At 33.8% G+C, this 14,977-nt stretch overlaps 1 protein-coding gene across 1 annotated transcript; it reads right to left on the reverse strand.

Annotated features, from left to right (window-relative positions):
* Positions 1–5,385: 5,385 nt before the first annotated feature.
* LOC112517220 lies at positions 5,386–8,694 on the reverse strand. Its single transcript, XM_025124584.1, has 8 exons — positions 8,321–8,694; positions 7,852–7,953; positions 7,591–7,750; positions 7,035–7,214; positions 6,766–6,900; positions 6,289–6,371; positions 5,657–5,750; positions 5,386–5,593 (listed from the first exon to the last, which is right to left on the reverse strand). Exons 1-8 carry the CDS (start codon positions 8,590–8,592, stop codon positions 5,513–5,515), a joined length of 1,107 nt encoding a protein of 368 aa, XP_024980352.1. The 5' UTR covers positions 8,593–8,694; the 3' UTR covers positions 5,386–5,512.
* Positions 8,695–14,977: the final 6,283 nt, after the last annotated feature.

Here is a 14,977-nt window from a genome sequence, read left to right on the forward strand (position 1 = left end):
CATACAAAAGTGTATTATAAAAAACATTAAAATCAAGATGTATCTCTCTGCATTGCACGGGTCGCTTCTAGTAATAGAAATGTATTTGCACAATCCAACGCAATATATCTCGAATTTAACATTTCATTTTATTCTTTGTCGAATTTTATAGTACGTTTTATATGGTTTTGAGTAGCGATAATGTTTTTATGTTTGAATTAAATACAAAATTGAGAAACCCATAAGAATTAATAAAAATCGATATTAATATCAAATTAACAATTTAAAAGTTCTTGCTTTTTATACAAGTTTAATTCAAATTTTTATTATAATTTAGCTTTAGTTTAATCATGTAATGGTTTTTTATAAGGATAATATTTAAGGGGATGTTCGGTAATGGCTTATTGAGCCATATAACAAATATGGATGATTTACACAACCATACCTTTGTAGGGGCTGATTCCCTCAGCTAAAATACCACACTCCTATCCACTCAGCCATTACTTTTTCCCAACCATCCCTCTCCCCCAAACATACCGACCATCGTTCTCCACACAACTTCGATCACTCATTGAATCCTTCATCTCACACAACTTTGATTGCTCCTGCTCACACATCTTCGATAGAGAGGGAAGGGTTGTTTGGTTCCTTTTTAGACCTGTATGGATAAAGATGTCTGTATTGATAAAGTTGTCTGTATGATAACAGATAAGTTTTATTGTTCGGTTATCGTGCTGAATAAACCGTCTGAATGTTAGAAATGACCATTTTACCCCCAATCTATATTTTTATAGTGTTTAATAAAAATACTAAGTAAATGAATTTTAATTATACAATTATAAAAGTTATAAAATAAAGTTGTCTGTTGATGGTTGCCTTCCCGAACTCTGTCTCCCTTGCCTCCCCTCTCTTCGGCTTGCCTCCCCGAACTCTCTCTAACCAAACTCCCTCTCTCAATCGAAGCTGTGTGAGACGGAGGATTCAACGAGCAATTGAAGCTGTGTGGAGAACGATGGTCAGCGTGTTTGGAGAGCAGGGTAGTTGGGGAAAAGTAATGGCCGAGATGGATAGGAGTATGGTATTTTAGCTGAGCGTATCAACCCCTATATGACCGATTAAGCTCTTACCGAACACAAAGGTATGGCTCTGCGAATCAGCCATATATGTTATATGGCTTAATAAGCCGTTACCGAACAACCCCGGTGTGATAACCGGGTCTTTGTTATGCGCTTGAGGTAATGGTTATGTGATTACCTGATTATATGATCATGCGAATATCTGATTAATTGCTATAATTAATCATGTGAATACATGCTTATATGAGATTAATATGTAAGTGTGTGTATATTTCATGCATATATTTATGAGTATGTAAGTGGATATTACATGTATGGAAATGTGTGCATGTTTTATGAATATGCGTGCATAAAATTATACATGTATGTAGTTATTTCATAATTCTTTTACAAGACCGCCTTCCTCTTAAGGAAGGTATAAATAGGGAAATTTTTGAAAGGCAAGCTCTTCCTTGCCATTTTTGGGAAGTTGATACAGTAAGTGAAATCGTGGGGATTTCTGCTATATTTGGAAACTGGATTTTTGGGGATCAAACTAGATGCCGATTTGATCTGCTGTTTTCTTCTTCAAAACTCTTTGCTTGCAAAGGTGAGTTTTACTTTATTAAAAATAGCCTTGAATCTATTTTGATTACTAGTTTTATAAGCTTTGAAATGATAATGTATGCACTTTGAATACTGTATCTGTTCTTGATGATCTTCAATGACCGGTAAGAACTTGTAATCGGACAAGTGATGTCCGACGAGGGTCCTTACCGGCTAAGCTTTGGTGATTTCTGTGTTGACCGATGAGGTCTTATCGGACATAGCCTTGTCCGATAAGGACTCTTCACCAGACATAGTGTTGCCCGGTTTATTACTATCGCTCATTGTGTTGTATAATGTTTCTAGTGGTTAAGTGTTGACCGGTGAGAACTATATCCGAACACTATGTTGTCCGATGAGGGTGCACCCGATTAAGTGTTGTCTTGATAGATATTCATCGCCCAAAATAGTTGAGTTTTATGATTTTAACTTTTAAGTATTGTCCGGACAGTGTTGTCCAGATAAGAGTTGATCGATGAAGGGGTCTATTGCCAAAACTTGTGTTCTAAAATGGAGGTAATTCACAAATGTGTTTAAACAGTTTTAAACCGTTATATATTGTAAAAAAGGTATTCTATATCTTTTTGTGAAATGGGAAAAGATACTAATGTTTCCTCCAGACATGGTGGCGTAAGTCTGTTCTGGTATGAAACTCTGTTTTGAGAAATGTTTCTTCCAGACGTGGTGACATAAGTTTGTTCTGATATGAAACTATGTTTTAAATGTTTCTTCCAGATGTAGTGACGTAAATTTGTTCTGGCATGAAACTATGTTTTAAATGTTTCTTCCAGACGTTGTGACGTAAGTCTGTTCTGGTAAGAAATTTTGTTTTGAGAAATAGTTCCTCCAGACGTGGTGACATAAGTCTGTTCTGGTATGGAACTAGACGTGGTGACATAAGTCTGTTCTGGAAAGAAACCCTGTCTTAAAAAGAGACTAAGGGTGACATATCAAGGAGAGGTGTACATATGGATACAAGGGTGGCGTTTGTGGGTATGATTAATATTATAACTCTTGTTATCATCACCTTTGGAAGCCCTAGTAGTAAGCAGAAAATGAAAAGCTTATTCATAAGCTCAAGATAGCCAAGATGGAGTAGGGCTAGTTTAAGACAAGACAGACCGATCTATATTCTCCTGCTCGCCTTTACAAGGTTTCCTACTCACTCTAATAAGAAGCAATAATTCTAAATCAACATTTCTTTGTCACTTGATGATTTAGAGGTACAGTTCTTATTGAATTGATAACACTAATGTTATTGAGAAGGGGAAAACGATTTATAGCCAGAGGCATCAATTGCCTATGATTCCAAATGGATTTTTATATAAGTTTGAGAAGATACAGAGGGGCTCTGATTGGTCTTTATGATGGACCAGAGGACCTCTGGTTGTGTGGAATTCTTCTTAAATATTTTTGTGATTTTATGACCCAGAGGCTCTGTACATATTATAAAGAGGCTCTGTATCATGGAAATGGTATGTTCGCATTATGCGTTTGAAGTTCTATATCCGAGCTCTGTAGCTGAGCTCTGTCTTCTAAAAACTAAATCTTTTCTAAATTAAAAATATCTTTTATAAATAAAATAAAGAACCAGAGGAGCTCTGGTTATCATTTGACTATTGTTTTCTTTAAAAATCAAATGTTGGTCTTTTGGACCAGGGGCTTTGGACCTCTGGTTGTCCAAAGGGTCCTTGGTTGAGATTAGACTTGTACGTTTGGGGAGAGTACAGAGGCTCTGGTTGGTAAGAGCAGAAGCTCTGATCAACTAGAGGGACTAGTTTAAGAGAAGAGATTTGTTCCTTAAGGGACAAAGGAGCTCTAGCCCGTTAAGCGAGAGGAATCTTATAACTTGGTGTTCTGTTAATAGATGCAGATTTTCGGGAATATGTTTATATGAAATGAGAATCTGTTTGTTTTATAATTTGAGTAACAAGCAGATTTGCATCTTTTTGCTGAAATTTAATTATTTATGTGCAAAAATGTTTTAAACAGGATTTGGTGATCTTCACCATGTAATTGCAAAGAAGGGATTTTCTCACTAGACCTTCTGGTCTAACCCTCATTTTATTTTAAAAATGTGCATTGCAGGAGCAGCAGGGTCTCGGGATATTAAGGGGAAGGGGAAAATATGATTATTTTCCTTATGTGTCTTATCTGCCTTTTTAAAGATCAACATGTTGCATGTTATATTTTGAAAATACATGTTGATATACATGTGTAGTACATGGATATTCTTTTGGAATTTTTCAGTTGTAAATTATGTAGATATTGAATCCTTGTACTAGTGGGACCTATGTGGTGTAATCTATATTTCTTTTATATGAAATATATGTTATATGCAAATGTGGAGTATGGGGTGTTACACCCCGAGTTCGGCTAGAGAGAGTTCGGGGAGGCAAACCGAAAAGAGGGGAGGTGAGAGAGAGAAATCGGCTAGTTCGGGGAGGCAAGCCGAAGAGAGGGGAGGCAAGGGAGAGAGATTGGTGAGGCAAGCCGAAAAGAGGAGAGGCGAGAGAGAGAGAGATCAATGAGCGAGAGAGAGTTTGGGGAGGCAACCATCAACAGGCAACTTTATTTTATAACTTTTATAATTAAAATTCATTTAATCAATATTTTTATCAAACACTACAAAAATATAGACCGAGGGTAAAATGGACATTTCTGACATTTAGAGGGTTTATTCAGCACGACAATCAAACATTAACTTATTTGTTATCATACAGACAACTTTATCAATACATACATCTTTATCCATACAGGTCTTAATAAAAAACGAACCGAACAGCCACTAAGTATCATATTATAACTCAATCATTATCCTAATTATATTTTAGTTTATTTATATTTAAAATAAGATGTTTATCTTGTATTTATCAGTTAGTTATATGTATTCAAATGAGATGTTTATATTGTATTTATATTTTAGTTTATTTATATTTAAAATGAGATATTTATCTTGTATTTATCAGTTAGTTAAATGAATTCAAACATGTAACTTTAAAAAGTTATACTCATGAACCATTCTAAGTAATATGTATCAATAAACAGCACTTGACGTATAAAAAGTATTTTTTAACAGTTTGTCTTAAATGCTTTATAATATAGTATATATATAGGTAGATTTTACATTCGTAATATCATTACGATGTTTTTGCCTCTTGTAGCATAACTCTTAGGAGCTGTTAGGTAGATACTGAATGATTTGGTGCAGAATAGTTAGGAGACTTTGTATGATTGATTATAAAATGAAAAATGATTGTTTTGACAAATTGTTCTAAAAAATGATTGTTTAAACTAAGTGAACTCCATGTGAACATCAAGTAACCCAACAAACCTAACAAATTTGGCAAATTTTGAAGGGTGTGTACACATTCGCCCTTGGTTAAATGACCTTCTAACAAGTATTTTTTTTTATCCATGACATGCCACAGGTTTGAGAATGTCAATACCTAACAGAAAAATGCAACTTCTATACACAAGAATGTCTAAGAACCTATTAGAAAATCATGGTTTTAAAAAACATTTATAAAGAGGTCATTCAGCTAAATAACCCCATCAACAGTATTGTCTTAAAATCAACTGTGTCTTTCTGTATCAAGCAAAACAACTAATACAAGTACCAATAAAAATTAGGGCAAAATTTCATTACTATTTATGATGGCAGCAGGAACAATGGCATAAGAAAAGCTCCTTGATCATATCCTACCCATGTAATAATGAAGTACAAACAACCTAGATGGATTTGGATAACACAAGTTCTGGCATCATGATCAATATTCTGTAGGAAATTATATGCTAATGAGCTTCCCGTATGAACAATACACACAAAAGGATGGGGAATACCTTTAGGTAAGGTACTCTGAGAATATGTACTAGAAAGAAAGCCACTCGTTGTACTCATCCATTCGAATTATAAATGAGCTCGAACAAGGGGAACCTCCTCCACCATATACCTATGTATTTGACCAAGTCAATGTATGCCATTTAGCGAGTCATTGAGAAACCAGTTTCATTACCTTTGCAATTTCCGATGTATCAGTAAAGCTATCTGTACTCCGCAGACACATTTTCAGATTTTTCCCTTGCATGTAAACAACAGCTCCAATAGGCCTGAGGAGGTTATTGATGGACATATGTCAAGATATACTACTTCAACTACCAACAACTTAACATGTTATTTGGAAACTTGAAACTATACCTGAAGTCGAAGTTAGGGGTTTTCATGGAAACAACCACATACTTTTTAACCCACCTTTGGGGTTGGGATATACTGGCCTCATTTGGTTTGGTTTTACTAGATGTTAAAGTCGAGTCATTTTAGTCCAACACCTTAGCCATCTTGTCAATATTGTTAAGATTTTGTGCTAAAATGACATCAGTGACCACAGCCAACATAGTTGTCGTTGGCTACATTACTTTCCTTAAAGATCCCATATGATACCAATTAAGAACCAAAGTACTAAACTACTTTATTATTACATTTATCGGGTCCATGAAACTGCATATGGCAAAATGAAGTTGCAAACATTAGGATAACAGGTTCAAACGCCATTACCAATTTTAACTATTCCTGGAACTTAGGGAAAAGAGGAGTTCACATATGAAGCACATACTATCAGTTTCAGGCTTGAATAGAAAATTGAAATACCTCAGACCAGCTGCTTCACTCTTCATGCTGAGTTCCTTGCCTATTTCATCACTTAAACTGGAATTTCCATCAATCCTAACCCCCTGAAAAATAAACCAGATTGTCACAATTGTTTCACCATCTTGAATAAGCAGATACAATGCGCGTCAAATGTGTCAATCAAAAAACTGGGCAGTGTTCATGATAAACTCTCTTTTCTGCAGGTCTCGTGGTGTATTTCTTACTACTGTTGCCAACCAAAAAAGGAAAAAAAAAAAAAAAAGAGGGTTCATTTCAATCTAACATGACAACAGGAGTAAAGATTGATCATAATAAAAAAAGACACTAAACTAAAAGCCTAAAATCTGCAACATTAAGTAAAAAAAATAGTCATGTTCACTAAAAAGCTACTCAGATGCAGAAGTCCAGTACCAACTTAGAAGCTTAACATAAAGCATCAGATAATATTAGATTGAGGAAAAAAGTAGAATAACATACCAGACACTCCCCGTATAATCCTCTTCCCAGCCTAACTTTAAACACCTTTTCCAGAAATTTAGTTGCTGAACTCTGTCGACTAGCTATGTAAGCACTACCATGTGCAACTAAATTCATGACCGAAATCTTCAGTAACTGTTCATACAATTTAAACCAAATTAAGTTAACAATCATATACTAAAGTTCAGAAAAACCATAGAAAATAAATACAATTGATCACAGCAAGTCACACATAATTTTCAAAATATTTCAACCATACAGCATGAAACCTGTTCAAACAAGTGTGGATTTGTGATGCAATTCAGCTTTGAACGCCAATTGGACAGTCCTATATTGAATTCTTTGATATTTGGCAAAGTCCACCTCCGCAGGTCTCCATCCCCAATGTACTTAAGGACCATTTTCACTCTGTCTTGGTCTTCGGCATCCAATAGACATGCAGTATGGCCCTAGTTAACAGAATATGCAAACAAAAGTCATACAAGCATGGTACTCAAAATTCAAGTCTCCTGTGAAAATTGACATCCTAACATACAAGTAACTGATTTATATACCAGAATTCCTAAAATATTTGTTCTGCATAAGCTGTAGCTTAATCCGAAGCCGAAAACTATCCAACATCCACAAACCAAATGCAGTATTAAAATGTGGAGTATTACCTAGCGGCCTATGTAATTGACCAGATAATATTCATGAGTCTAGTACAATCACATTCTGAATAAACTACAGTGGATCTCTGTGGCTTCAACCACACATATCCATTAAAACTGTAATTGAACAAAAGCATAAAAAAGAATAACAACCAACAACATCTGATTTACTTACATTACTACACCTCATTTCTGATAGGTTGGCACAGAAATAGTCATATACAGCAGAGGAACTGCTCTTCTCCAAATTGACTTGATATGTGATATTGCTGTTAAAATCCTTATACAAATGGATATCAGACATTGTGGAATTCCGGTGATCGAATCCTATCACCCTGATTATTATTAGAATCAACCAGAAAAACAAGCAATTCCCATAAGGATAGTCTCATAGTCACACATAAAGAAGTTGAAATCAAGAAACTTAATTACATACTTGCATGATGTCTGTCTTGAAAGCTCAGATGCAAACCCTTTGGGGCCAAGAAAATCAAGAAAGTAACATTTCTCAAGTCCATCAATACACAAATCTTCAACCCTGTTTCAGATATGAAAATCCAAACTTAATGCTAAAATAACGAAAGCAGCCAGTCAAGCAGTTCCCTTACAATGCCCAAATCCAAATGCAATCACTCGAACTAATTTACACAACCCCACAATCATTTTGGTCCTTTAAAGATAGCAACGAGGTATTCTCCCAAACAAATCAAAACCTCGTTTCATATAAAAATCGTAAGTTTACATTTAACAAAAGGCGAAATCTTGGATATCGTAAAAGCGGCAAAATGATGCAATTTCATTCAAAATACCGGTTGATACCTTCAACCCTCAGACCCAACTAAGAAAATGTACATAGGTTTGGTGCATTTGCAATAGCAAGCCTGTTAAAGTTCAGTTTGTGTTACCTGAGAGGTTCGACGGATGAGAAGGGCAAAATGAGGCATGGGAGATTGAGGTGACGGTGAAAGAGGTGAGCAAACAGAGCTGAAAAAGCTCCGGAAAAAGAAGGGTAGTTATAGAGGACTAAGTTCTGGGTACGTTCTTCGCCAGCTCTCGTTAGTGATTCCAGTGCGGCATTTGATCGAAAACCTTGCAGGCGTGCTGATATTGTTGCTGTTAATCGAGAAGTTGCGGCACAGTTTTTCCCAATGAGCGACATCGAATGCTTGAGAGTCATTTAACAATCAAATTACGCCGAGAATGCCATTGCTTCGTAACCAATTGAAATCAGGATCTTGATTTAAATAAAACTAGGAGAAACCAACTTCAAATCAAAGATGAGTTAAATAAAACAAAGGAACCAATTATGAATGGGAAAATTGTACAACCAACTTTGTCTCAATTCTCAAAAGCATCATGTAAAGATTTAAACCAAAGTTTTCACTTATTTAAAGTCCTTGCCTTGTTGATCGGTTAAGTATAGGTCGATTAAATGTAGGTAACTTATCACCTTAATATGACGCGACATATATACATATAGAGTTTGTTTGAAATACAATTCGTCGTATTTGTACAATCAATATAATCCAATAAATTGAGATATTTATGGAAATTATTAGAGTTCATTTATTATGATTTAAATATTTATGGAAGATGAATATGGTTCATTAATTATGATCAATAGTTTATATTAAGAAACAATCAAAACTTGTATAAAATCTCATATTAATCAAATGAAATGGACGGTTGAGATTGAGTTGTATTGGTTGTACAAATGTAAATGGTTGTATAATAACCCCCCTCTCTCTCTCTCTCTCTCTATATATATATATATATATATATTCAAATCATAATAAATAAACTCTCATCATTTCTATAAATATCTCAATTAATTGGGTCGCATTGGTTGTACAAATGGACATGGTAGCATTTGAAATATATCATATATATATATATAGAGAGAGAGAGAGAGAGTTTGTTTCAAATACAATCTGTTGCATTTGTACAACCAATGCAACCCAATAAACTGAAATATTTATCGAAATGATGAGAGTTCATTTATTATGATTTGAATATTTATGGAAGATGAATATGGTTCATTAATTATGATCAATATTTTATATTAGGAAACAATCAAAACTTTTATGAAATCACATATTAATCAAATGAAATGGACGGTTGAGATTGAGTTGTATTGGTTGCACAAATGTCAAATGTTGTATAATAACCAACATCTCTCTCTCTCTCTCTCTATATATATATATATATATTATTATTATTAACCTGGATATCCAACCCGCTATGCGAGCCGACTAATTCCAGGACAACCACCTGCTTTGCAGATAGCCGGAAGTCACCGCATTTGAACATCCATGGCCACCAGGAGATTTTTATTCATCTTTTGATTTGAACCTGGTACTCCTGATACTTTTGACCTTTGGAGCGAAGCTCAAACCAATCAGGCACCACCTTTGTGGTTAACAAATATATATTACACATCATACCAACCCAACATCAAGCAATCTTTGCTTCCCTCATCTCTCTAACCAACAACAAAATAGCTTGTTCGAGCCCACCGGCAAATCCAAGAAATTAATAAGGTGGGGCACATTGGATGTGACTTGGAGGAGGGAAGCATATGGTCATATGAGACTGGGAGGAAACCATGTCAGATGAGGTTGGAAATATAAAATTTAAGTTAGTCAACAATTTTTTTTTTATTTTTGACAGGAGGCCTTTCCCCTAATGCTTAAAGGATGGATTGCCCTTGTCTGAGGCATTGGAGCTAAGATGAGCACCACTTCAAAAGAAGATCCATAGGTTTTTTCATTAATCTGTTTCCTTAATTTCTGTTATATAAATCTTTATACATTTTATTTGTACTTTCAATGTATAATATTTGTTACGTGAAATTTGTCATATTGTTTGTATTAACTACAACAAATTTAGTTTCATAAAGTTGGATTGTATGTTTTGAAATCCAATAGTTCCCCTTTATTTGTATTAATTTATAAATGACTCAGGTGTCGTTTACCAAACGCTTACCTGGGTAAGCGCTTACCAAGTCATTTTACTTTACTGGATAAATACGGAAATGACTAAAAATCTTACCCGGTAAGAGCGAAGACAAGAATCGAGAGTCTTACCCGGTAAGTGAAGATGAAGACTCTTACCATGGTTAGTGCTTACCGGGATAAATTGTTGCATACGATGCTTTTTAGTGAATAAAATCTTATCCGGTAAGTAAACGAAAATGTTGAATTTTACCACTAAGTGTTTACCGGGTAAGTGTTTAGGTAAACGGCCCCTCATACAATGGATCAAATAAGTCCAATAAAAATCAAGAACAAAATCGTTGTTGATTCTTTGTCGTTTTATGAATAATAGTAGTTATCTAAATTACGACTATAGACTAGGCCATAACGGCTAGTCATATGATCAAAGTGTCATTACTACAGAAATAATATTTTACATGTTTTTTTTAAATCTAGAACAGTGTAAAAAGGTCTTTTTACATGATTACAAAATAAAAATCATGTAAAAATGTCATTAAAAATATAAATACATAAAGAGTTGTCTTAATGATTCCTCTCATTCCACTTATCCCCATCATATGCACCTCGTGTGTTGCTTCTTATATCCTTAGTAATAAATGTACGTAATTGTTGATAACACGAGGTTGTATATACCAATTACGACTTCTACTTCAATAAAATTTATTATGACTGTACGTTTATGTGCATACAAATAATTGAATGTGTTTTTTGGTTTTATGTATGTATGCATGTTATGCACTTATGCATATAATCTAGATGAATGGTTATGAGAGTGTTCCTCAGTTTTTCATTTTTTGAGGTTTTCCCCTGAATCTCATCCTCCCTCTCTCTGTGTGTGTGTGTGTATATATATAGGCATATTTTTTTTGTTAACCAATGCATTCGTGTTAACTTTACAAACTCATCTGAGCCGTTTATTTTTTTGATCAACGGCTGTGATTAAATGAGAGATTATAAATTGATTAAATAGGAAATATATTTAATGAAATTAAATCAAAGGTAATTTTGGAACAAATTATGTCGTATTTTTGGAAGATAATTATAATCCTATTTATCCCTAAAATAAGTGGATATCATTTAGGTTTCATATTTGGAAATTGGTTTGATGCATTTATGGTTTTGATTTATGTTTCATTAGAGAGTTCACAAATGAAACTAAAAAGTTCATAGATGAAACAATGATTTTTATTTAAAGTTCATAAGTAAAACAATGATTTTGATTTAAAGTTCATAACGTTTTTCGTGTATGAACTTTTGTTGTTCCAATTTTTTTACTAAATATCATAACTGAAACCAAAAAATGAATGAGATAGTTAAGAAATGTGATATTAATATATAAAAAAGACAAAAATTCCTCGATTAACAAAGATAATACTAATTGTTTGATCAATAAAAGGATGAGACTCTGTATAATGTGTATATATCTATACTATATTAATACGCATTTAGACCAAAAATCTTAATTACAAGTCTTAAAGCATAAAGTACTATCAACATCTCCTCTCCATCAATCAGATGATCGACTTTCGACCTCTCATCCGACACCTCCTTCAATATCCTATCAACTTTTTGAAATCCAACAACAACTCAACGCTTTACAACATGCACAATTCCTATCTGATAAAAGACTTGAGGTCGGTCAAAAACTTCAAGAAGAAGTGGCCTCCAGATTGATTCATTGTCTTGTCACGTCAGTAGAGCAACTTCACTCAAAAATGGATGATCGAAACAAATTGATTCAAAGACTTCTCCGTACATATTCATCTTCCAAACTGGTATTCTTCACTCTTGAAGATAGGGAAGAATAGTTAGGATTGAAAAATCACAGGAGATAATCCATTCATCCCTACAATAACTACCTTCCACAGTTGATGAAAGGATCTCTTCTTTTTGTTTTATTGAGGGGGAGAAAACTCATCTCTTCAGCAACACAGAAAGAATAGTCAAGAATTCTATTACTAAGAAGGAGCAAATCCGATCATCAGTTGAGGGGGAGCAAAGCAAAGATCTGACAAAAGGCAAAGGAAAAGGGAAAATGACACTTGAAGAATGTTGGGTTTAGAGCTTGTTGATAGAAGACAAACGAAAGAAGTTGCCAGAAGAAATCAAACATCAGATCACCTTCATTTTCGACCACCCAAATTCAACCATGACTTCTTGTAATCATTTTTGATTGTATCTTAATGATATGATTTGTTTGCTTAAAGTTAGTTTTTGTTATTGTCTCTTATGTATTTATTTATATTATATTTTGTAATCCCAAGAAAACAAAATAAAAACAAAAAGCCTTAGAAAAAGAAAAGAACAAAAAGAGTAAAGGCAAAAAGAATCCAAAATGAATCACTGAATCTATGAATTCGAATTTTTGGGTTTCAGTACCATGTTTTTAAGTGTTTATCACATGGATATACATTTGTACTATTAACAAATAGAGGAATCGGATTTGTAAATAATACACATAGCATCCAATCAAACACTTAGAAATGAAATTCTTGATTACTGCCTTACAAGGGAGTATATCCGCTGAGCCTCATTCATCGGATGTAGTTCTAAAATAGTAACATCCGAACCTTAAGCATACGGTTTCGAATGTAACACACTCATCAAATCTATTGGTGTAGATTGTAAAATTAATTCTTCATTCTTTGAGAAGTGTCCATCCAATTAAGAAAATCTAAGCGACTTTCTTACTGGCATCTTGAGCTTAAATATCAAATATATATATATATATATATATATATATATATATAATTATACCAAGTCTTTTTAATATCTGATGAAGCATCTTCATAATATTTCTATAGCTGGAAATCAGATATATAAATTATATCTTGGAATAGAATAACATATGATTTTTACTTGTAAAAGTCTTGTAACTATCTGTGTTGATCCAAGAACTAAATGCCCTCAACAAAATTGAAGACTAGCTGAAATGTGGTCAAGATCGTCAGCAAAAGCGGATTTATTTGTCATCCAGCCAAATGAAGATAAATACAAGATAAAACCAAATAGTAGTTTGACAAATATTACTAGTGACAAGCCATGTTTTGGAGTGCATACTTGTCCAGCAAGTTTGGCTCACCAATTCTCCAAGACTCATCCTGGCATGAGAACATCCACAACATGTCGGCCGAAGTAAGCTCTAAAATATTATTTTAGTAGTGTCATACTTTCTTTACTGTTCCTTCATCATATAAAAGGATGTGATAGGTTAACAAATGTCTACATCAACCTCAAATGTTGAAATTAAGAGTACAAGCATGCATGGATCAACAAATCAAATGAAGAAATGCGTTAAAGTTGGACAATAACATTTAATGCAATAGTGGCTATAAAGGTTACCCTTGTCACTCGTTACCACTCACCCGTTTCGACAGAACTTCTATGTAATAGTTTCTTAGGCAAAATCAACGTCAACATTTGAAGAACTTCCTTAGTCCTTGGGATCTGAAAGAGTACCTCTTTCCCCCTACTCTTTCAGCGTTGTAAATTAATCACAGTCAGATTATTTAGGATCACATGTCTTATATTTCTAACTTCTGCAACAAATCGATAATCCTTTGTTTTATACAAAATATAGAATTAAAAAGTGAAAACCTATCGTGATTTGGACTTAACGAAAAAAGTTATATATTATTAGACAGAGTGACGAAAATACATGTGGATATGCAAAAGGATACTCTTTGATCAAGCCTTAACGACATTTTAGCCATCGTTTCCTCTTCTGCAACATCCATCATTCTATAACTCTCAAATCATTCATTTTTTTTCTTGTCGGTCCAAACAAGTACTTGTGTAAATTTTGTTGGCATAAGATATCTCTCATCTTTATCTTCTAGAATAGAATTGGAGTAGTGTTTGGATCCAACAAAGGTAGATGGAATCTCATTGATACCTATAGTGAAAACTTAGCAAATGATAATAGTACAATCTTCAATGATCAATTTCCTAGTGTTATGTTGGTGGTTTCAGTGTCATTAATCAATTTTGGTGTGATTGTGATTCACTTTATATCGATAAAGTTATAGGACAAACAATGTGAGTTAGGAGGTACTTACTGCACACTTAGGGGCTGTTTGGCAGTTGCTGAATGATTTAGTGCAGAATAGTTAAGAGGTCAGAATGGTTAAGAGGGTCAGAATGGTTAAGTGCTGAATGAAATAATGTTGTTTGGTAACTGTTCACTGAATGACAGTAAAATTACCATTTTAACCCTCTGAATGATTTAGTACTGAATGAAATAAAGCTGTTTGGTTGATATCTGAATGGAACAATAATTTTACAAAAATAACTACATATTTCATATTAATTAAAACAAACGTAACATTATTAGTTCGAAACAAGATTTCATATTAGTCCAACCAAACATAATTTTTCAAATTCATGAATAAACAATAACATAACAATCCAAATTCCAACATAATAGTTTTTAACAATTCTTAATTTGACGGATTTAACATTAATTGATTCGCAATCTGGTCACGTAAATTAGTCATATATTGATTGTTTTGAGTGCCAAAAGGTATTCCATCCATGTCATCTTCATCGCCTCCCTCGATTCCTTCT

The sequence above is a fragment of the Cynara cardunculus genome (genome assembly GCF_001531365.2).
Source record: "Cynara cardunculus var. scolymus isolate 2C chromosome LG 8, CcrdV1, whole genome shotgun sequence".
In the NCBI taxonomy this organism is placed as follows: domain Eukaryota; kingdom Viridiplantae; phylum Streptophyta; class Magnoliopsida; order Asterales; family Asteraceae; genus Cynara; species Cynara cardunculus.